The sequence below is a fragment of the Lipotes vexillifer genome, unplaced genomic scaffold, assembly GCF_000442215.2.
Source record: "Lipotes vexillifer unplaced genomic scaffold, Lipotes_vexillifer_v1.1 scaffold575, whole genome shotgun sequence".
In the NCBI taxonomy this organism is placed as follows: Eukaryota; Metazoa; Chordata; class Mammalia; order Artiodactyla; family Lipotidae; genus Lipotes; species Lipotes vexillifer.
In genome coordinates this window covers 2,209,634-2,233,232 of record NW_006780198.1, presented here as the reverse complement: position 1 = coordinate 2,233,232, position 23,599 = coordinate 2,209,634, and the positions used below count along the sequence as shown (strand labels likewise).

Sequence of the window (23,599 nt, the reverse complement as noted above, 5' to 3'; positions counted from 1 at the left end):
GGGGGGGGGGTCCCAGCAGCGGGCCGCCGCCCTCCGGGGCCGAGACCGCTCCGCGTCGCGCCCTGTCACTCACATTTTGGCAGCGGCGGCAGCGGGCGAGGATCGGCGGACCGGCACAGCGGGACGGGAGACCTGAGACCTGAGACCTGGGCGGGGCGGCGCGGGGGCGGTGACGTCACCGGGATGGACCGACGGGTGGGCGGGGCGCGCCGGAAGGGGCGGGGCGTCTCGGGCGGGGCCACCGCAGATCGCTGAGGCAGTTTTCTGGGCTGCAGGTCCATGTCCTTGCTGTCGCCGGTACGGACGCTGAGGCACGTGGTGCATTAGGCTCTGAAAAGGGACTGTGCAGATAAATGAAGGCGGGGACGTTTTACGTTATTCTGGGCCCGTGGGTCATTTCTCTGGCCCTGACAGTGCTGGAGACAGCCCATGGGCTTCTGCTTGAACGTGCCGCATTAACCCGGTGGTGGTGCTGGAGACCGCCATATTTTCCCAAGAAACTTGTCAAAATGAGAGGGGAAGTTCATTCAGGGTATTTGTCACAGGCGTTGATTGGATTAGGTTCGCTCTCTTCGTGTGTTCATTTGTGACACGTATATTTTTCACTGCACAGATCTTATTATAATCTGTTTATGGGAGCCTTGACATGAGGGACTGTACTTTCTACGTTTCTGTATTTCCGGACCCCCAAGCACAGAGTAGGTCCTCAACTTTTGATTTTGGGTTGAGGCTGAGGCAAAAATCTGAATGCAGTGAGTTACTGTGCAAGGTCTTTAAGTTGTTACTGAAAGTATTCCTATCAACATCGGCAACTCCTACATTAAACAAACAAAACACCACAGAACACCAGTAAGTCAACTGGCAGATCAGATGAGAAATGAAAATAAACACCAAACTGTCTTTTCCAACTCTAAATGGCATAACTTGAAAAGGGAAATATTAGTGTATATTAGAATAAACAAGAGAGTGTCACAGAGGAGATGAGATTTGAGTTGGGTTAAGTAGCTAAAAAGAGAACTTTCCAGGCATGGGAGGAACAAACATCATGAACAAAGAAACAGTGGACATGGACATGGTTTGAATAGACCAACCAGGGTGTGCAGGTTGGGGCACAGGTGAAAATATGGCCGAATAAAGATTGAAGAAAAGAAAGGCAAATGTCATTTCAGTGCAGTGGGTTGTAGAAACCATCAAGGCCTCACGGATCTGGGAGATCTATCACGCAAAACTTCTCTGGCAGGATGGATTAGATGGAAGAGGGACCACCAGGGAGACAAGATGAGGCTCTGCAGTGAAAGGGAATGAGACTGATGACAGAGCTCTTCTTGGAAAGGAAGGCTGGTATTAGTAGTCAGCAGAAAAGTGCCTTTTGAAAAACTGCAAAGGGTTTTAACTGAAAAGGTGAATTTAGATCGGTGTCTTTATCTCTCCAATAACTGCCCTTAGTCAAATGACTGATAGGTTGAGCGATGCCTGAGAAGACAGTTGACAAGTAATTGTTTTAGGAACAGTGGCTCCAGTGAGAAATTTTTTCTCTCCTGTACAGATCTGAAACTATGTAACGTTCGCGGTCAAGACACTGTATCGGGAAAGAAGGAAATACTTGAAATGATTTCATATGGTGGGAAATGTGCTGATCACCTTGGATTTCAATATCAGTTGAGTTTAAAGCAAAACACACATAGTATGGGGAAATTTTCTTCATTTTTAATTTACAGCAGAAAGAATATAAAGCATTCAGAAAACATTTTCCATATTTTAAGGGCAATTCAAAACATTTTGCATGGTTTCCAGCAGCTGAGTTCTTCAACAGATCCATTGATTCAATGATGCTTTACATGCACAGTTACAAAAATAAAACTTACAAAAAAGAAGACATCTAGACTAGTTTTACATGCAAGTCTCAGGGACCCCCCCCCCCATTGGGCGCCAACTACTGTGTGGAACTGCCATAAGCGACCGTGCAGCCAGAGAGGGGTTCTAGTTATTGTCTCGATTTCGTTCACACAGTACAGCTGATTTCAAATGGGTAACAAGAATAGCAATTAAATCTTCAGGAGACAGAATAAGATTAGCTATTAATTTTATAATGAAATCCTACTCCTGGCACTTGGGAATTCAGATTATCCAAGAAAGCTGCGTTTACCTATCATCTTATATTCAAAAATTAAGATTCACAACCAAGAAAAAGCGGTCAGAAATGCTTCGTTTCAGTGGAAGTGCATTTGTACCTCACCTGGGATTCACAGTTGTACTGGTAGGTTACATGGGTAGGTTTCAAACCTACTTCTATGCCCTCCATAAGAACGCTCCTAATTCTATGTCAGTCTTTATCTTTCAGATTTTCTAACTTACTCAGCTAATAATGTAGCATGTGAAACATTAAAAAAAAAAAAATGAGCGTTAAAGCAAATCCACTGAGGTCATTACTCTTGTCAAAAGATCGGTTATTTGTACCAAGATGGAATAAACATACCCAAATTCAGTATTAATAAAGGATATTCTGAAAGAGCTGGCTTTCACATTCTCTTCCCGTTGATGAATGCAACTGTGTGTTTGTAAGTGTCCTCCTATAGGTCAAATTGTGTAAAATAATAGGTATTGGGGGGACTGCAACAGCTGCAACATAACCCACACATTTAAAGACAAAATTGAGTCAGGTCAGTTTACAAATGTACAGGTGGCTGCTAGTTGTGGGGCTGTCACTGTCATCAAAGCTGATCACAAGCAGTAAGACATATACTGTACAGTAATTGGAGGTTGGCAGTGAAAGGAAGTAATTAAAAAACAAGTACAATTATAGAAAAGGCACCAAGAGCACTGACCCCAGTTGTTACCACAATCTTTTTGTATCTACCTTCCTTCTAAGACACCAGTTTAAAAGCTGATTTGTGAATATTTTTAGGCTTCACAACAAGCCTTGAGTTTTCACTTACAGTTGGCAGCCAGAACCAAGGGGGAAAAAAACTAGTCTCTCAGCTTTACACCAACTGATCCTGAAACTTAACCTGGGAATTTTAAACTGGCATCAGCAAATGCGAACTTTATTCTCTCAATTTAACATTAGTAGTTGAGTTGTTAAAAGCATCAGATTTCTTTGGTTCCTCATTATGTGGAAATAGTAATCATATACCATGACATCCCTACGAGACCAGTTTGCATTCTTTTAATTTGTAGTTATTTTTTGTGCAATTTTTATTACATTTTCTGATTTCCAGCAGGAGATATGAAAACAGGAGTCATTTTTCTACTTTTCATCCTATTGCTTTTGTCAGGTTTTGACCGTTCTAAGTGTTCTTTGTTGGAGTGAGTGGATGGTGTTAAGCTATATACTGATTCATCTCATGATTATCTGTTTAGCAAAAGTAATTTTTTTAAGCAGTATCAGCATTCACATTACTTGGCACCATTGGCAAAAAAAATTTTTTAATAAAATAAAATAAACTCCTGGTAGAGCCCAAATTAAATGTAAACATACTCTTTTTTTTTAAGTAATGTTACTCTGCCTTTTTTCCTAAGTCTTAATACAGTAGCTCTTTTTTTTTTTTTTTTGCAGTTTAGTCATGCTTTAGCAAAATGTTCTTCTAAAGAACATTTAAAATAAAGTACTCTTATAGTGAAATAAAGTTTTTTTTTGTTTCATTTTACAGACCATAGCCACTAATGCTTTGCTTTTGTTCATTTCTTTTTTCTTGATTTCATGCACATATCTCTTTGTTTTAATATATACAATATATACAAACAATACATCCACATTTTTTCTCGCTCATTCAGACAAAACTATACAAATAATTTTATCTTGCCATGTTATTGACCTTTGTGAATAAAATATTTAGCAATTAATATAATCCCTTTCAAATATTTTCTCACTTTCCATTTCTACCTTCTATATATACACAGAAACTGCTCAGGTTGGATGAGATATAGCCAAAAATATGGAATTTACTGGCCAGAACGCAGCACCACACTGATCTTTTAGGTGGCAAATGTCCAGGCAAGGTTTATGATTCCTTAGAATGACTAGTTTCCAAGGCTACTAAAAAAAGCTACATGCTTTACCAATTCTCTAAGTAATTCTCATTGCACATGAAAGTAAGGCAAAAAAATTAAAGTGCTGAACATGAGAAAAGGGACAAGATGATGACCATCCTCGCAGGTTCTTGGGAGGTGGTGGGGACAGAAAATAAATTTAAACTCTGTACGCTGTTATTCATCATTTCCCACGCATTACCCGTTTACCACGCACCCACCCCTCTGCAAATTTCCACAAGACATTAATAACCTGCAGATTTTAAAAGTTGCATTAAGTGTGCTGTAAAGATCGAAACACAAACAGACAAATTAAAATCAACTTAACACAGTGAAGGAAATGAGAACACACGGACCCAATAAATATTTGTATGATCTAAGCCCTCCACTGAGAATCAATCCCAAAGATTCAGCTTCTTGGAAATAACTGACAGGTGCAGGAACAGCATTCTCTTTGTTGCTAGTGCATCCCCACCTTTTCTTATCTATATTTTTGGTATAAATATTTGTACAGTTCCACACGATGTTTGAATACAGCCCTATGTGAGAAGGAAGACGGCTTCTTCCTAAGAGGAGGAAAGCCTCTTTCGATTCCTCGTGGTGTCTTGTTTGCCCATGATCCAACAGAAGACTGAATTCCAAGATGTCTTGCTGATCAAATTAAAAGTTGTCCATGAAAGTGCAAATGCAATGACCAAAACATTCCTGTTAAAATCCTGCAGCTCATCTCCCCAAAACTGCAGAGGGATTATGTTGTGTGTGTGTGTGTGTGTGTGTGTGTGTGTGTGCGCATGTGTGTGCATGCGTGTGTGTGTGTGTGTGTTGTTGCATGTCTCTCCTAAAAACAGAAATGAAAACAGTCTGAAAAGCAGTGTCACATTGCTAAGGGATGCTGCTGTATGTCTTCAAGTTCCTTGGCCTTTTTCAATTCTTTCACTCTGGAAGAGAAACAAAACAAAAGACCAGGTGATAACTATAGAGTGAAACTGTCACCACATAAAGGAAAGGGCAGGGCCATTCCCCCGGAAGTGAAAAGCCAAGACAAAAACCCTTCTGAGGATTGATGGCAAAGGAAACTCCTGTGAAATTGCTGGGGAAAATATTCCAGGAGGAAGACTGGACCCTTCCTGAAACTTTGCTCTATATCAAGACCTCTAAACACAAAGCAAAACCGAAGTTGACTGCATTAAATGAAGTGTAACAATAACATGCTCATTGTAGAAAAAAGTTCATTGCTCAAATAACTTTCTTTTTAGCCTGGTGGACCCCTGTTAATGCCCTGTAGTTCCATAGGATGCAAGTTAGGGAAACTGCACACACGTTTAGCTTTGGATATACCTAGGGAGTAAGCTGTTGTTTTGCTCACAGACCCAAGATCGTGAGCTGTCTTGAACCTGACCGCTCATCTGCACAACTCTGATTTCGCTCATGTGATCTGCGGTCTTTTTGATTTTCAGAATCGCTTACTTTCCTCCCATTCCACATTGTAGCTTTAAAAGATGTTCGGGTCACTCCCCGCAGTGCCCCCAGATGGACAGCAACAGGGTGCAATACCAGTAAGGTACTTTGTTCTGTTTATCAAACGTGTTGTGGTAAACAAATTTAAATTGCTATAAATAGAGTCATGGAAAGTTCACATTGGCAAATTATTTGTTAATGACCAGTTTCAGTCGATATGTTTTAATATAAAAATTTGCCTTGGCTTTTCAATATGGCCACTTGATGCAGATGGGGTACCTGGGAAGAGATTCCAAGCTGTAAGAATGTATTTCTCTTTATGGACAAATAACTAAGAGCTTGCCTGACTATGAGAATCATCAAATGCAAATGTGACTTCAGGGTCTCACTTCTGAAGTCAGTGTATGCCCTGTAAGTCACAGATGGTTTGTAGCACTGCATACCATATAATAACGTTTGCTAAAAATGGGTGTGAGAGGATGATTTTAGCCAAATAGAAGTGTCAGTTTCTCGGGACACATATACTCTACCTCAACAGCAAGACAAGAAAAGAATCTGATTTGTTTTCCTAATATGGGCCTATACCAAGGTCAGTAACTCCCAAATATAGTTTTCTGGTTCTCTAAGAGTAGGGCCTCTTTGTTATCTTAAGTTATACCAGTAAATTTAAATTTTATTTTAAAGTGAATGCTAGCTTCCTTTCTAGAGAACACTCATGTGGAAAGAAAACATTTTGAAAAACCAGTAATAAGTTACTGCTCTATTACCTAGGTTGGCATTCAGTGGAATGGCGTATGTACTATAATAGCAATTTAAGAAAATTATATTTACCACCTCCAAGCAGAATCGTTTCTGAGAATTCTGCCAAGTTGATACAATCTCTTCAAAGAGAAGATGCTCTCTTTCAGAAAAAAAAGCTTTATCACTTTATCAATACTAAAAAGAATTATAATGTTTGAAAACGTACTTATTTGTCTGATTATTTACTAAATACACCAAGCTCAGCTTGATCAAACAGTATATCTTCGACACTATGAAAGCCTTCTTTCTTAATAGGTACACTTAGAATACACTGTTATAGTCGTAACTGGATCCAGGTATTATTTAAACTTTATAATTAAGTATACTATGGATTATTAAATGTTCAGGTGATTTGGATCATATTGCGGTACAGATATGTGCATCATCATAGGTCCCTAATTTTGGACATGCATACTTGATAAATGGCTTTTTTTAAAAATTGAAACATGCTATATTCTGTGTTCAATTTTTAAACATGCAATATCTATACTAACAGCCCTTTGGCTGGAAAAATGCAAGGCATGCACTGATGCCACCTTTACTTCTGGGCATGCAATGTGTCTGGACTTGTGCAGACCTCCTTTGCTGAATTACGGCAAAATGTGCACAGGTTACTTCAACTACGACATTTTGTCTCTGCACGAGCACAGGCCTCATCCACAAATATGCGACAGAGACTCCATCACGGATGAGATTTCTAGGATTTGAAGAATTCTGAACTCAAAGCCTGAGAGCATGAACACAAAGATCTCCATTCACAATTTCGCTAGCGTGAACAGGAGGGCTTTAAAAATCTTAAGTCCATCGTTGGGATGAAATAAAAAGGAGCGTGAATTATGAACCAAATGTTTTATATAGTTTCATACCAAAGAATCTGTAATATTGCAAGTATTTTCACCAATTTGTCCTTTGCCTCTTTTTAAAATAAATTTTTTTTTTTTTTTTTTTTTTTAGTTAACATGGTCACATTTGTTTCTGCAGTTTTTTTTTTTGGCAGTTTCTTTCTGAGCTAATTAAAATGTCAACTAAGTTTTCACAAGGTTTTAAAGTTACCACGTAAATACTCTGCTACAAAGCTAGTGCTAGCCTCACGTAGCGTTAAGTTAAGGAGAGATGCACGTCCACACACAGAATGACCACGATTGTCTATTCAGGAAAAATGAGACATTCCAATTTTCAGACATTCCAATTTTCTAGGCTTTCCTAACTCCTGAACTCCACTGGAGAATTTAGTTCTTAGTTTCATTGTGCAGTTTTCACAGTCTACTAGCATTATAAATACATAATATTAAAATGAATGAAATGGCACAGGATTTTTTTTTTTTTTTACGGGAAGTTGTTAAAGGAGAAATTAGGAAAAAAGGAAGAGAACACTGATGTTCCAAGAGCTACATGGGTTCCTCAGTATGTGTTGCGTTATTTAGTCCTCACAATATCAGAATCATCTCCAGTTCATAAACGTAGAACCTGAGATTTACAGGAATTGAGCAACCTACCTCAAATTATATAGTTAATAAATGGCAGAGTGGGGATTTGAAGCCAGGTTTGTCTGACTTCACTCCTCCACTCTGCTGCCTCAAACAATATCTCAGGGCAACAACAAGAAAAAACATTTTTAAACCCAATTCTTATTTTATTGGTTTTCCTAAAAGTCTGTACAAAAATACATGCATTTGGAAAATTTCCATGGCATGAGATGAGTACATTGTTGAAACTGATGATGACAATTACATTTTCTCAATTCTAAGATGTCATCCTTTATAAGACCCTATGTTGATTCTATTACAATGTTTTGGAGGAAAAAAAAAATACCTCCACATAAAACGTACTTATGAATTTTACGACTGAAGTAGGTCTGAAACATGAAAAGAATGGGTCTAAGAATCAAGGCAACCGAAGACTTTTAGCCTCATTCTCCAATTTGCAGATCATATTGGTGTTAACTTATCTCTGCAAGTTTAGATGAACCTGAGAGACGTTTACAGTCTGCACTACTGAAATCCCAAGTGGAGGTTTATGTTACTTGAGGGTAGACTATTAGGATAAGACAGCGGTGCCTAATGTTTTGTTTTGTTTTGCTTTAAATCAAATGTCAATTGGGTAAAATATGTTTTGACTGTCATGCTGCCTCCAACGGAACAGAAAACAATTCTATTCACTGAAGTGAATGAGAACAACATCTGATACTAGAATTTTTGTTAGTAAGTTCTAAGAGACAGATGTTTCAAATCAGAGTGTTTCAAATAGTCACAGCAATTTGTGGCCGCCTTGTCTCAGTCATTCAAGACATGAATAATGACTAAAAGGCATAGGTTAACTGAAAATGCCTCCACCATGAGAAAGATACAAAAAGTTTAACAGTTATTATCTCTGGGTGATTTTCCTTGCTTATTTGTATTTCCAAAATGTACTACAGTGAGTGTTTCGTTCATAATAATTATTTCTGCTTGTCGCTCTTTAAAAAAGTTTCTAAGATGTTTTTCTATCCATCTGTTACTACTACTGTTTCTTACAAATGTTGTAGTCACGTGACATAAAAGAACAATTGAAAAATTCAGTGGAGGGGAAAAAAAAAATTTTCTAGACCAAAACCAAAACTTGATTGAGCTAGTTTCATTGATATTACCTATATTGTAAACGTATTTTCAGTGTGAAAACTTGGTTAAGGTAGAGCAGAATTTTTGAAATTAGAATATGATACTTGAAAATTCTGTACCGGCAGTCACTGTATCTATAGAACTGAGAATACAGAGGTCCAGTAAACTTCTCTTACATTGCGTTACACAAACTCAGCTAAGGGTTACTGGGTTTTGGATTCTCTTAAAGAATTGTAAGCCTCATTCAGGGCTAGGAAAGAACTGAGTCTAATAATGTCCAGGTTATCTAAAAACAAATCCCATGATAATTACACTTACTTCTGAATTTCCTCACATGGAAGACAGGCAGAGCAGTCTTCCTTGAGACTGTGAAGACAATTAATACAACATAGGAACTGTAGCTTCCGTAAGCACAAGGCAATTGCTACTATAAGGAGAGCTGCCCGGACCACGTTTCTGAACTGTGCATCAGGAACTTGGAAAATGGTACTCGTGTTACTGGCTTGAATTACGGTAATTAGAATAGCAAGACTTTGACCTGTGACCATCCAACTATTAAAATTAAAGACAATCCCAGGATTTCCCCCAAGCGTTCTATAGGCTGAAAATAATCTTTGGGATATCGTTGCAGCCTCCAAACCCAAACCCAAACCCAAACCCAAACCCAAACCATGTTGCATTGTAATGTACCGAAGTGATGTGGTAAAAGCAACAGCACTGAAAGCCAGCAGAAGCCCACGGGGTTTCTTTCCATCAGACGTCCCATGATCGTTTATGGATAAATGAAGTAAGCCTGCTTCAGAGACTCGTAGCGAACAATGGCTCCATGGGTAAAGCATTAGGCAAAGCAGCTTCGTTAACATCTACTCAGTAATGCTCAGCCAGAGAAATGTGTCATGAGTCAGTGGATTTGGGCAGGTATATTCTCGCAATGCTGGACGTCAGAAATATACAGGGCAGCCAGACGCGGCTTTCTGCTTAGTTACCTGTTGCTCTGAGAGCTGCAATAGCTCGTGGGGGGGGGTTTAGGAAAAGAGAGGTCTTGCCATTTTCCAGAAATCTCATTTGGATTGCAAAACAAAAAAGACAGAGAGGCCCAATAAGAATGACACAGAGCATGTTGTCTGCAATGTAACACACGCCACTGTGTTCCCCAAAGATTCATTTCCTAAAAGAGGCAAGTAAGACAGAATTACTTTGGAGATTTAAATTAGATGACGCATCCCACCTTCATCACTTACTCCTTACCGAGCAGACTGGGCCACCTGGAAAGCACACCTCACGTCAAATTTAACTAGGGAAGTGTGACATCCAAGCTGTTGACAGGGCACTGTTACTTTTCTCAAACAGTTCACTTGCAGGCATTGTTAGAGGACTGCCCCTTAGGCCAACGTGTAGAGAACAACACAAAAAGTCTAAGTGTGACCCGCAGAACTTGCTGGTGACCCACTGAAGATATTTTGCAGGGCTGCTCTCAAGAATCAGTGCTGTCAACGCTACTTACCAAGAGAACTAGCAGCATCTGGCCCAGTTAAGTGTTTGGAAACCCAGTTGCCAAATAGAGAGAAAACCCGTTGTTTAAAAATTGGTGACCAGAAAGTGTTATCTCTTCTTCCTCCAATCAGGGCTCTTTTCATTCCAGTTGGATGGCTTCACCCACCTTTACTGAACATGGGTAAGTAGGCCAGCAATTTACAACAGATGGGTTATTTCAATACCAGGAGTCTTACTGTTTACAATACCTGCAGGGACTGTTTTAGGTTATAAAGCCCTCTCACAGAAATCTGATCTCACTATAGGGATAGAAAAAATTTGTCTAAGGCATTGTCCTTTTTAGTCTCAATACCTTGAGGACAAACCTGTTACATAATTCAGCTCTTTACTATTTCCTTTACATCTGAGGCATCTTGGTTTTCTGCCGTAACACTGAATAACACCCTGTTCAAGATATTCAAAATCCAACTGGCGTACAGTATTCTCAGCCAGAGCACTTCAATATTTCTTCAGCCTTAGAAATCCTTCAGTCATTTGCTGAACTAGTATGACGCCTAAGTGGACTAAGAAAAATAATTAAAACTGTTGATTCAAACATCTCTCTGTGTATAATGTTTTCTCTTGACAAGTTATTGTGTCCAAGACAAAACAAACCCCTTTGACGGTATTAGGAACTGGATGACTTCATTTTAAGTTACTGGGTACATTAGGGGCCAAGTCTGGAGGAACGACTGAGTGAAAATGAGCTGGCTTCGGTGAGGACCATTTGGGGCTTTTTCTTAGCTTTCCCCGAGACTGAAAATTTGAAGACACATTGGTATTTTCTGATTGCTCTGCTGCTGGAGTTAGCCAGCTGGATCCTAATTCTGATAATGGACGTCACCTCCCTTTTTAGACATCCTGCTGCTTCATTAACTTCAAAGTTGGGGGTCAGATCGTATTTCACACATACTGTACCGTAAAATTTAATTCTTCATTTTTCAAATATTATCTTCGGATATGTAAACCCTAAATGTCTTAAATATGGTATAATTTATACATTGGTAAGTATATTAGCTTCTTTGACACAAATTCCAGGAATATAAATCCTCCTCAGAGAATGTCCTGCCTCCCAAGAGTAACTTCGACTTGGGGACTCTTGGAGGACCATCATGACTTCTCCGACGGACGAGAGATCCTACTGGGAATTAGACAAGACACAGCTAAGCTATTCCTCAATTCATACGTTAGAGAACAATGACCACACTGGAAGAAACCTGAAAGCTTCTGAGTTCCTCTCTCTCAAACCCCCTAAGACTGAGTGGCATAGAGGATGTTATGAAATTCCAACTTTCCACGCATGAGGAGGAGTTTTAGGAACTCACAGCAGAATGCAGTGAGCATTCAGGAAGTTAAGGTGGGGACTCTGGTTGGCATGGAAAAGCACTTTTAGAAAATGTACTCTTGAAAACGATCATTAACATACCGGAACCTAACAGGCTTCAAAAGTGCATAAGCAACCACTTTTACTAAAATGTTGGATCCTTGCAGCGGACGATACAAGTTGCATATAACATGCAACATACTACAACTTATAGTTAAATTGAATACTAGGGCATGCATCTGTTCTCTGGGAGGTTCTTTTCTAATGGAAAGAGATATTATCTATGTATGCAGAGAGAGAGAGGGACTAGAAAAATGGACATTTGTGTCCCCCTTTTCTCTTATATTTCAAACACAGGCATCACTGAGCCAGCTCCACTGCATGGGACCTGAAATATTTTCATTGTAAGCAACTGCCTAATTCTAGAGAGGTCTGACTAGTTAAATTTACAAAGGCAACTAGCTGCTTCATTATTATTTTTTTTTTAACAAATTTCTCCTTCAGTGACCATCCATGGTTTTCAATAGGTGAGGCTTCAGACCTTTTACAGGGATAAGGTTTTGATTTAGGAAGAACTTATAAAAACTCAATTCTCGGGCTCCCCTGGTGGTGCAGTGGTTGAGAGTCCGCCTGCCGATGCAGGGGACACGGGTTCGTGCCCCGGTCCGGGAGGATCCCACATGCCGCGGAGCGGCTGTGCCCGTGAGCCATGGCCGCTGAGCCTGCGCATCCGGAGCCTGTGCTCCGCAACGGGAGAGGCCACAACAGTGAGAGGCCCGCATACCGCAAAAAAAAAGAAAAAAAAAAAAACAAAAAACTCAATTCTCCTATCACCCCAGGTTGGCAAACTACAGCCCATGGACCAAATCCAGCCCAATGCAGGTCTGTGTATAAATACAGTTTTATTAGAACACAGTCACAACCATTCATTTTTGGATTGTCTGTGGCTGTTTTCATGTTTCAGTGGTAGAACTAAGTACAGTGGTTCCCCCTTATCCATGGTTTTGCTTTCAAGGTTTCAGCTACCCATTGGTCAACTGCGGTCTGAAAACAGTAAATGAAAAATTCCATACATAAATAATTCATGAGCTTTAAATTGTGTGCTGTTCTGAGTAGCATGATGAAATCTCCCACTGCTCCACTCTGTCCTGCCTGGGATGTGAATCATCCCTTTGTCCAGCGCATCCACACTGTATACGCTACCTGCCTGTTAGTATAGGAGAAACATAGTGTGTATGTACACATATACATAGCATTCGGTACTATCCACGGTTTCAGATATCCACTGGGGGTCTTGGAACGTATCCCCCATGGATAAGGGGGAACTACTATATTGCAACAGACATTTATTATCTGGCCTTTTAAGGAAATGTTTTTGGACACTTGGCTTAAACTATAGTGAATAAATATTACCGTCAACACAAATGTAGTGATACGGGAAATGATCTCTCCAGAGACATTAGAGGTTTGAGATTTTTTCTGAAGCACGATCTTTTCTCCGAAATCTTGCAAATGACTAAATACGGTATTAGTGTAAGGGACGAAGGGAGGGTGTTGGATGTAGCTGAGTTGATAGAGTTAACCGCCATGTTACATTTTACCTTATTTTTTTGTCACGTTAGATTTTAAATGCATCTTCTCTTAAGACAAAAGTTGTCAAGTTAATCTAAATTCAAGTGTGATTTTGGCGAGTTCAGTTCCTGGCTTTTAAAAACCAGTTTTCTGCCAGTAAACCGTTTATCATAACTTATGATGTGTTACAGTCACGTCTGCATACTTAGAAATCAGCATCACATTCTAAAATCTCACAAACACTCATAGTACCCGTTGAACACCTACTCATTATCATTTCTTTAAAACACAAATTCTCTCGGAACATCCACTCTTGACTGCAATATAGAATATACAGATTTCGGACACTTCACACCACCCTGTCTCTCTTCAGCGCTGTCATTAAATGCTGGAAGTCAGGTTTGTTCCCTATTGGATAATGAATGTCCTGAGTTGGTGCAGAAAGGGCAGCTCTGGGTACTGACTTACCTCACAGCACCAGGGAAAGGGAGAGTTAGAAAATGAAACTATGTAACTCTAAACAAGAAATAGATGAGTTAAAAGAAAAACATCAGTATTGCCTAGTGAGCCTTTTTCCTTTAGAAATTTTGGCATGGCAGTAGTTGAATTTCACGTGGCAGATTATTCTCATCGCAAATAACCACTTGCTTAAGGCTTTGTTCTAGTGCAGGCTTGTTGAGATTTAAACTTGTCCCACCAGCCACTGTTTTTTATACACTGAAGGCTTCTCCCACCAAGTGCTACGCATGCCCTGCGGTGGCTTCAGAAGGCCCTCCCTTTCACTTGCTCATGCATTTGTATGTCTGTGGTTGTATGTGACTGTTTTCCTGTTGTATAAAGTAGCAGTGTTAGTAATTAGGGTTAGTTTTTATCTTATTTCATTCGAAATGGATGTGAAACTTTACGGGCATACCTAGACTGCAGCCCCATGCAAGCAAGCAAAAAGCAAAATATTGAAAATGGAAGATAAAGAGAAACTGGCTAGCAGGCAGCTAAACTCACCCTTTTGTACAGCCTATGGTCCACCAGGGGGCTTTGGACAGTAAAACAACACCAAAGAGCTATTAGCATGTGAGGGTCACAACAGAAATCTTATAAATAGCTTTATTTCAACAAAAAAGACTATAAAGTGTTCCTTTTTTGGTTGTTTTTGGAAAAAAAAGAAAAGGAGAGTGGTGGTGGGATATGTGAAATGAGCAGGTAGGAAATTCACCAATTTATTTTTCAGTCTAAAAATGCTGGGGTCCATGACTGAGCAAAATCCTTAAAGAAATGGGACACTTCTTATTGATTCCTGAAGCCACTTCCTACCTACCTTTTCTGAGAGGGTGTCATATGAGGTTTCCTATTTTAATGCTTCTAGGGAACAATACAGATGACAGTTTCTCTTAAAATAATATTCAATAACCCAGAATGGCAAGAGGGTGACACTCATTCTAGGGAAAATGAGTTCAAACTTCCAGGATAGATTTTTCAGGATTTCTTCAGGTTCCTTCATTGAATATATGGGAATGCAAAGTGAAGAGTGACCTTACACAGTCAGTAGACAAAGGTTTTATTCCAATTTGCCGGCACACTTTTCTAGCATCTGGACTATCAAACGGCAAGTAAAGAAAAGAGCCAGTAGGGGTCACTGTTTAATCCCAAATAATGAACAGAAATTCAGATCCATAATCTGATGCTCTCGTCATAAAAAAAAAGCTTATTAGCTTCATGAGGATATTACTGGTTGAAATATGGACCAAAGAAAGGGAAAATCCTCATGAAATGCTTTTCTACTCGTTTACAAAAGGAGAACTCTAAAAACAAAGAGTGAAACGATTCCTTCGTTCAGCCTTCTGCGGGAAGCAGCCTTTCAGGCGTTTATGTTTTGCTTAAATATTTTACCCTCTCAATTCACTCAGTTCACCCAATGTAAACACGGTAGGCTTTGGCCAAAAAAAACGAGAAGAAAATGAACATGGGACTTTATGTAGGTCTGCTCACAATGACCAAGGTGGCATTACGTCTACATATTTTCAAAGTTTGAGGATGAGACCGGAAGAACCAAGGAGAATTGAACTTGTGAACATTTGTTTGACGTGGCTTAAGGAAGAGCCATGTAGAGGCGACTTCCTCGAAGATGAAACCTGCTGGGAAAGTGTCGATCACAGACTCAGCAGTGCTGGATTGAATCCTCCTGGGTTTTTTTTGTTTCGCAGGAGGAAGAGGAGAAGGAGAGAAGTGTGTGAGCACGTGTGAGAATATATGGCAAAGGGCCCAGGCAAGGCCTTGATATTTTCACCAAAGGAAGAAAATCAACTCCTCTATTTGGCTGCAAGTCCCCTAAGGCTAAGTCAAAGGTAGGAGTAAATAATAAGGAAACAGAGACTGACTTTGGTAAGGCCTGGAGGATTCATTTCATTACGTCCTGGCCATGCCGCATATTCTGATATGCACTTCCTAACGAGACTTGCTATTTCAGAGTACTGATATGTGCACCTCATTGCTTAGCGTCACGGGCAAAACCCCATCACCGCGTGATGGAGAGCAATCGCGCTCTGCGGAGGAATACGGTAAATGTGCATGAGCTGCCCTGGCAGCATTCTAGCTGGAGAACACCGTATATGACCTAAAAAAATGTTCCTTTAAAAGTTTTTATCACTGTGCATGTGTGGTTCTGTCCACGTTCCCTTCCACGGTCATGTAAACGAATTATTTCGTTAATTTAAGTAAAAGTGCACACAAGTAGCCAGTTAACCCCTAGTAAGTCTCAAAGTTAAAATACTGTCAAAGTTAGCAAGTAGACAGTTTGAGGGGGAAAAAAACTAAAGTGAAACCTCTGAGGAATCAAACTGCACCTGGACACTCGGGCTTTGGGTACAATTAAACAGGAAAGAGGAAATCAGACATTAAAGAGCTTGCTTTCAAGTTTGGGTCTGTAAACTGCATAGCTCCCGATGCACAGAGAAGCGACAAAACCTCGTGGAGAGCCATCTAAACACAGCCCAGTCGGCCAATGTCACAGAGGTCAGGCCGGAATATTAACCCAAGCAAAGAAAAGAAAAACACGGTTCACCAGCCCCCAAAATCTGAGTTAAGGACCTCGTCTTCACCAAGGCATCCCAAACTCAGGAAAACAAAGAGAAACTCCCCTGGCGCAGCTCTGCAGGAAGATGCTGGGGTCACCGGAGCCCACTTCTAGTTGGAAATGCGCCTCCATCTCGGGTGTGTTTCCTGCCCTGCCCAGTTTCATTCTGACCACCTCTCCTGTTTCTCATCACAGACTAGCTGGAATTGATTACTCGATGGAGGGTGTTAGCTCTGACACGGCCAGTAGAGGGCACCAACTATTTAGTGGAAATTCTACATCAGAAAATGTGGATGGCATTAGTGGTGTCCCAACCTTTCCTTCAGAATAGAAACTCTGTGTCTTTTCTGTTTGGACACACGTTAGCACAGTGAGGGTTTAGAGTGAAGAACACACTGCTAAAGAAAAATCTGGAATGAAAAGCCAGTCCGACTGAGTTGTCCTCGCACCCAAATTAAAACAAAAACACTGGCATGATCTCCGTGGTTCAATCTCTACACAGCATCGTCTGGAACAGCGACCGGTATTCTTATGGCAGCAACTCAGTCCCTGGTTAAAGAGTTCTGTTATCCTAGTGTCATTTGGGACGTGTACCCTGATTATTTGTGGGGGATTAGCTTCACCAAGGAGTTCATGAGTGGTTGAGGCGATGAGGGTGGTTTTATTATTCTCGACGAGGAAAATGTCGGGATGAGGGTTAATGTACCTGTGGCGACAGCGGCGTAGAAACCTCATTATTTTTCGAGCAGCCTGGTCCTGCTTTTTGGTTAGCAAACTGCTCCTGAAAAAGCCAGAATATGAATTACTGTCACGAGAAGGGTGCTGTAAAGCTTCATGTGCGGAAGTTGAAAGCAGGTCAGTGGTGAGAGAAAACTCTTAACCAAACAGCTCATGTGGCAAATCCAACAGCACAAGCCTATTTTATGGTTCTGAGTCTGGGCATCACTGGGGGAGAAGGAAGGAGGGGACTACAGACACTTTCACCTACTTGGAGGGAGATAATAGAAAGACTAAAGATAAGATGTCCTGTAACTGTTCTGCCCCAAGTCTTTATAAGCTCGTTTGTTCAAAAAGGCATTAGACAGACTCTCTCGGTTTAGAAAGTGATTCGCCTGTGTTTGCCGCTCTCTTTGGGCTATTATTTTCTAAACTTCTTTCGTCAGTGTATTTTCTGGGGCTAGAAGTTTTCATTACACTCTTCAAAATGGAGTGGCTTAGTACTGCTTAATCTCCCAAGGTCTTAGGTATAGAAACGCTACAATTTAGACGACTATATTACAGTGCCATCTTTCTGAGTAGGAACTGTGGTCCAGCCAGACTCTGATACAAGGTGAAACTGGGTAGCGGCATCAAAATGATTGGATGGGGGGTGGGGAGAGAGAAAGGAGAAGCTAAAGAGACAAAAACAGGCAAAGAGCACAGGTGTAACTCTACGAACACGCGACATCTAGACTGGTCTGGGAAGGAAAGAGCTGCAAGATGCTTTACTCCTTGTACAGGCCTGCGTGTCAACACGGGGCAGTTCTTTCGACTCAGCTGGGGTTCTCTTGGCCGCCACGAATCTTGACCCACCTGAGTTTCTGCTGTACGATGACTGCCGTCCGCCGAGCCTGCCGTCTCCTGCCACATTTTTTATAACTCCGGTAAAACTTCTGGATCAGTACAGCAGCACGCCGGCTCTGCTGAAATTTTTTTTGTTCGTAGTAACTTCGGAATTTGCTCTGGATCAGGATGGCAGCCTGTGTCATCTTTTTATAAAGTGCATACTGCAGGGGGAACAAGAAGCACAGCAGTAACAAGGGGGGCCACGCAGGCCTGGGTGTCCTCTGAGCCCACCAGGTGGGGACGGCAAGAAGGAAAACGTTTCCTTTTCTTTTCATATTCTCTGGGGGTGCATCATTAAAGAGGCAAACTAGGCATCTTTTCACCTACCTTTCCAAAATGCAAAATGTTACTTTAAGGGTTTCCTTCAGACAATGCATTGATTTAAATGTGGGTGCCCCCCCCGAAATATCAAAATTGTTTGCCCTTTCTGGAAAAATGTTTTAATGGCAATACACTGAGACATTTAGGAATCGAAAAAGTATTATTTAGGAGGTAAAACTTGAAATGCTGAAGACGAATATTTCCTATCCAATTTGGAAACATTTAAAATTAACCTCCCATTTTTAATTGGATGCCTCCCAATTCCTGCCAAACACAAAATCTACTTAGCAGTCAGCATCTGATTTCTAACTAGCATTCCACTCGACAAATTTCTGAGTTACAAGGTCCCAAATACAAGGCTTATCATGAAACGCTGACACCTTTAAGCCATTTTAACCTGCAAAAGATTAACGCTCGTAAGACCGACAGTGGGGTGAAGCCATGAAACTTGGAAAGCAGCCCCGGAGCCGGGGACGGCTTGGGAGCCAGGCCCAGCACCCTCCGGCCAGCTTGCCGCAGAGATGGAAAGTGAGGCATGAAGGCACGGTGCGGGGAGGATGGGTCCTCTTCCCTATCAGAGTCCAGGCAGGAAAAATGCAGAGCTCTCCAGATTTTAAAAAAGACTATATGTCCAGATTGCTAACGACATAGACTACAAGTCTGGGGACAGGAAGTCACAGAGAAGCGCTTTGCTCACAAGAAGGCGACTTACCATCAGAGGGACAAGTATTCCTCAGAAAATCCCTGTGCCTAAGTATCTCTCTGCATGTACGAGGTGGAGTGAGGAAAGGAAACAGACACAGGGCCCTTCTGCAAGAATCCTGTTTAGTCTTATCTGACCCGCCTGACATTTTCATTTGGCCAAAAGTCTTTTAAGACAAGAACGCTGCATCCTACAGCGTTTCCATCGCCTTGACCCGTGCGCTCTGCATAGTCAGAACCTCCCGGGCCACGGTGAAGCACGATAGGAAAAAGGGAAATATCTTCAGTGGCTCACAGGGTTCACGGCAATTGTTTTGGATGGATTGTTTAGATGGACACTGGCCAAGAAAATGTCCAATGACTGTTACTGCTGAAACCCACTGCAACGGCATCACCACGTGGTCCCCAGAGGATAGATGTGCTGTGGTGAGGCGGCCGGGCGAGGGCGGTATGCCTACGGAATGACCGTGCCATCTTAATGGCCCCTTCTTGTAGCTGGTGATGGGTGTGAAGTGTGTGACTCTGGTGGAATGGTTTGTGAGAGGACTTGGGTGTATCATTACCTTCAAGGCTATCCATGTCAGCTTGGGGGAGAAACAGAAAATACAAGATTAATGTTAGATTGCCGAATAGAAGGAAATGAAAAACCAGAACCAGAACCAATGAAACTCCCAACCAAAAAAAAAAAAAAAAAAAGGAAAAAAGGCAACCTGGCTATCTTCATGCCTTCCATCTTCCAAAATACTTGTCTTATATTTGTCAGTATTTTTTTAAAAAATGCCTTCCGTCTTTCTGGTTGTAGCCAACACTTCTTTGGGAGGGGATTAAAAAATAAAAACTAAGCTCACATTTTGGAATAAATACCTGCTGAAATCACAGACTTGAAACTTGATTCTGAGTATTGCTCGGGCTAACAACAAGCCAGGATGGTTCCCTGCTGTGAGGCTACAGGGACTGTGGTGTCAGCGTTTACACAATAAACCTTCATTTCCTGGGATCATGAACTCAATTGGCTATAAGCTACAGAGGTTCACCGCCCCTCACCATTAGAGCTTGATACTAAAGAAACTTGAGAACATGGCAACCTGAATCAGACAAATGCTAGAAATAACAAGAGAACAGAATCCTGGATTTCTGTGTGGCTGGTATACATCTCAGCATTTATTATTCCTTAAATAAAAATGTAAGACCTACCGAAAGCACAACCTAATAAAAGGTTCTAGAATCTACTGACAGGACCGAGTTTTATTGTATCAACCGGTCAGGACTCAATTCGGCAGTTCTTAACATTTTATCACCACCTAGGTGGTTAGAAAGGTCTCATATTTACTTAATCTCTCTGAGCCTCGGCTTTTTCATCTGCAAAATGGAAATAAAATTGTTTGCTTCAGATATTTTTGTAAGGAGAAAATGAGATGATGAGCATAAAAGATCCAGGACGTACCAGGTGCTCTCTTCCCCACTGATGGGAGCTACACGACCCTGCAGGTAGTTTCAGAGATAGCAATACTGCACGAAAGAGTAACTCAGATACTCTTCCTGCAACACTTAACTAAGGAATACAAAACAGTTTAAGCTATTCTGGGCTTCTTCAGATTTTTACAGTTCTTCTTTTTAAATTGGATAAGAAGAAGCCAAAAGGAAAAACCGCTAAGGATTATGTAATGTATATAATTCAAGGTCAACGATAACAATTAGTATTTACCTACTCCAATCACCATATTAAATTCCCTTGAGTTCTTCAATTACTAAAACAGTTTATAGGTAAGATGACTGAGACACAGAGCCTTATTGCAGACACAAATAACTTCCTCTGTATCAGACCAATGTTGCAGGTAGGTGATACCACTAAGAGGCCAACGATCTGAACAAAAATTATTTTGCGGCATTAGTTGCAGGTGGCTTTTTGTTTGCTTGTTTTTGTTTTTTTCCCTTCTGGAACATTTCCCTTTGGTTTTTCTTTTCTTTTCTTTTTTTTTTTTTTTTTTTTTTTTGGGGTACCCAAGCCTCTCACTGTTGTGGCCTCTCCCGTTGCAGAGCAACAGGCTCCGGACGCGCAGGCTCAGCGGCCATGGCTCATGGGCCCAGCCGCTCAGCGGCATGTGGGATCCTCCCGGACCGGAGCACAAACCCGTGTCCCCTGCATCGGCAGGCGGACTCTCAACCGCTGCGCCACCAGGGAAGCCCCCCTTTGGTTTTTAATCAAGGCAAATTCAAAGTCAGTCTTTGGATCAGGCACTGGATGTTGTGCTCTTTGCCAAACCACACACCAGACCCCCCAGGCCTGTTTGGATGCTGTGTGAATAAGGCACGTTCCCATGGCGACCCAGAAGCTGGCTCACCTGTTTATATTTTCTGTAACAACGCTGAATGACAGCTGCTGCCACTTCCTGCTGCTCCCGCAAGGGTCGGCCCTTCAAGGGAAAGTGAAGCAAGAAAAGAAATTATGATGCAGTATAAAAAATGCAACTTTCCCAAGACTTAAATGGAATCATGACTCATTTAACTGACTTTCTCAGAACTGAGACCAGAGGTTTACCAAAATGCAGTGATAAGTTAGTATCAGGATAAATTAAAAAAATGAATTTACAGAATAACTCTCTGATTATTCCTGCTTCTAAATAGAACCATCATATTTGGATGTTAGGAGGCCTAAAACAATATTCATTTTCAAAGTATTTAAAGAATTAGGTATTGCACTGTTTGTCCTTATAAATTACCGCTCTCTGCTGTCTTTCCTAAGACGACACCAAGTCCTCTACTTTTGTTTTTATTTATTTATTTATTTAATTTTTGGCTGCATTGGGTCTTCGTTGCTGCGCTCGGGCTTTCTCTAGTTGCGGCGAGCGGGGGCTACTCTTCGTTGTGGTGCGCGGGCTTCTCATTGCGGTGGCTTCTCTTGCTGCAAAGCATAGGCTCTAGGTGCACGGGCTTCAGTAGTTGTGGCATATAGGCTCCGTAGCTGTGGCTCTCGGGCTGTACAGCGCAGGCTCAGTAGTTGTGGCGCACGGACTTAGTTGCTCCGCGGCATGTGGGATCTTCCCGGACCGGGGCTCGAACCCGTGTCCACTGCATTGGCAGGTGGATTCTTAACCACTGCACCACCAGGGAAGTCCGGGTCCTCTACCTTTGGATCAATGATTGATGGCTCGTAACACCTTCTTAAGGAGGTCAGAGATTCCTCTGAGAAACTGTGGAAGGCTCTGGACCCTCTCCCACCAAAAATGCACTTTACCATAAAATTTTAGGACAATCAGTCACCAGGCCTCCAGCTAGAAACCCCTGCTCTAGGTCATAAATTCCTTGCAGCAGAGGTGTCAACTTAGTTTATATTAATTAGATAATAAATATCCATTATTATTACCAACAGTCAGTTCAGATGGTGACAGGTATCACACTACTTGTCAGTTTTATTTCACTAAAGCTTCTGACAATTATTAATAATCTCATGGGACCTAATTAATAATGTCAAATAACAATTCTATCGATTCAGAAGAAAAAAAAAGAAACAGCATACGTTTTAGTTTGAACGACTCTGACTTTTCCCGACTTTAAGAGTGTCACCACATCAGGACTCTGCTGTCTTTTACCTTGTACTTCCGGAAAGCTGTCTGGACAAGCCTGGCCGCTTCATAGAGTTCTCTCTGTTCGTGATCAGACAGAGTCAGCTGAGCAAATTCATTCTCCACCTTCTCACTGGTAGACGCACTCAGGAATTCAGACCAGTCTGCGGCGGAGGGAAGGCTGGGTTTCTCGAAAGCTATTTCACTGACTGGTGAGCCTACAGGGCTCAGGCTGGTATTAGAAGAAGGGGTTAGAGGCTCGTTATATGCACTTCTGAAACAAGAGGAGACACAGGGGAGAGAGGCTGGTGACTGGTTTGCATGATGCATTGCACGCTGGTCAACGAGACAAGATGGTACCTACTGTGGACCATGTGGACAAGATGGTACCTACTGTGGACCATGAGAGATATGCCTTCACTCAGTCCAGAGAGCTGCTAAGCAGACTCTGAATGTCCTTCAATTAGTAACTTCACACTGAGCACCTGTTATGAGTTTAGTACTGTGCTAAGTACTAAATCCACTGAGTCCACTATCCAATCGTGAAACTTCAATTGAACTGGCGGGGGGAACACCAGGATACATTATCTCCTGCGCTCTGACGTGGGAAGAAAAATCATGGGAGAGGTGAGGACATGAGGGGGCCTTGGAAGAGGCAACGGAACTCGTCTTAATGCTTCCTTCCTTCCTTGACAAGGGCATTCATTACACGGAACTCAGATCCAGTGGGCCTCCGGAGCCTCCACGTAAACCCAGGAGCTTGCCCTGGGGAGTGGCCCACAAACACTACTGACCTGATCTGGGCGGCATTTGGCAGATGGTCTGCGTCAGCTAGGTAACCGGCCAGCCAGCTCATCGTACTGCTGATGGTGGCCGCGTCTGTCCTCTCCAATGCCGGGGACTCCGTGGGCACAAAGTTCTCCTGCTTGATCCGCTCAGGGGTGGCTTCGATGATGTGCTCTGCCAAGGTCATCATGTTCACCTGGCCCAGAGGTCACAGAACACTCAGGTCAGATGGCACCTT

At 41.7% G+C, this 23,599-nt stretch overlaps 2 protein-coding genes across 3 annotated transcripts in view; both read right to left on the bottom strand.

Moving 5' to 3' along the window:
- Positions 1 to 155, bottom strand: part of VAMP3 (vesicle associated membrane protein 3) — an 8,569-nt gene extending 8,414 nt beyond the window's left edge. Inside the window, exon 1 of the mRNA XM_007453305.1 lies at positions 74 to 155. Coding sequence (XP_007453367.1) covers positions 74 to 75 — 2 coding nt within the window. The 5' untranslated portion in view covers positions 76 to 155. The remainder of the gene's footprint in view (positions 1 to 73) is intronic.
- A 1,530-nt stretch (positions 156 to 1,685) lies between these two features.
- The window catches only part of CAMTA1 (calmodulin binding transcription activator 1), a 927,002-nt gene continuing 905,088 nt past the window's right edge, over positions 1,686 to 23,599 (bottom strand). The window contains exons 17-23 of one of the 2 annotated variants that reach the window (XM_007453302.1): positions 23,370 to 23,557; positions 22,603 to 22,849; positions 21,355 to 21,426; positions 17,957 to 18,150; positions 17,091 to 17,165; positions 14,317 to 14,347; positions 1,686 to 4,967 (exon numbers count right to left, since the gene is read on the bottom strand). In XM_007453302.1, coding sequence (XP_007453364.1) covers positions 4,935 to 4,967; positions 14,317 to 14,347; positions 17,091 to 17,165; positions 17,957 to 18,150; positions 21,355 to 21,426; positions 22,603 to 22,849; positions 23,370 to 23,557 — 840 coding nt within the window. In that variant the 3' untranslated portion in view covers positions 1,686 to 4,934. Of the gene's footprint in view, positions 4,968 to 14,316; positions 14,348 to 17,090; positions 17,166 to 17,956; positions 18,151 to 19,575; positions 19,597 to 21,354; positions 21,427 to 22,602; positions 22,850 to 23,369; positions 23,558 to 23,599 lie in introns of both variants that reach the window. The other variant, XM_007453303.1, reaches the window with a different exon arrangement.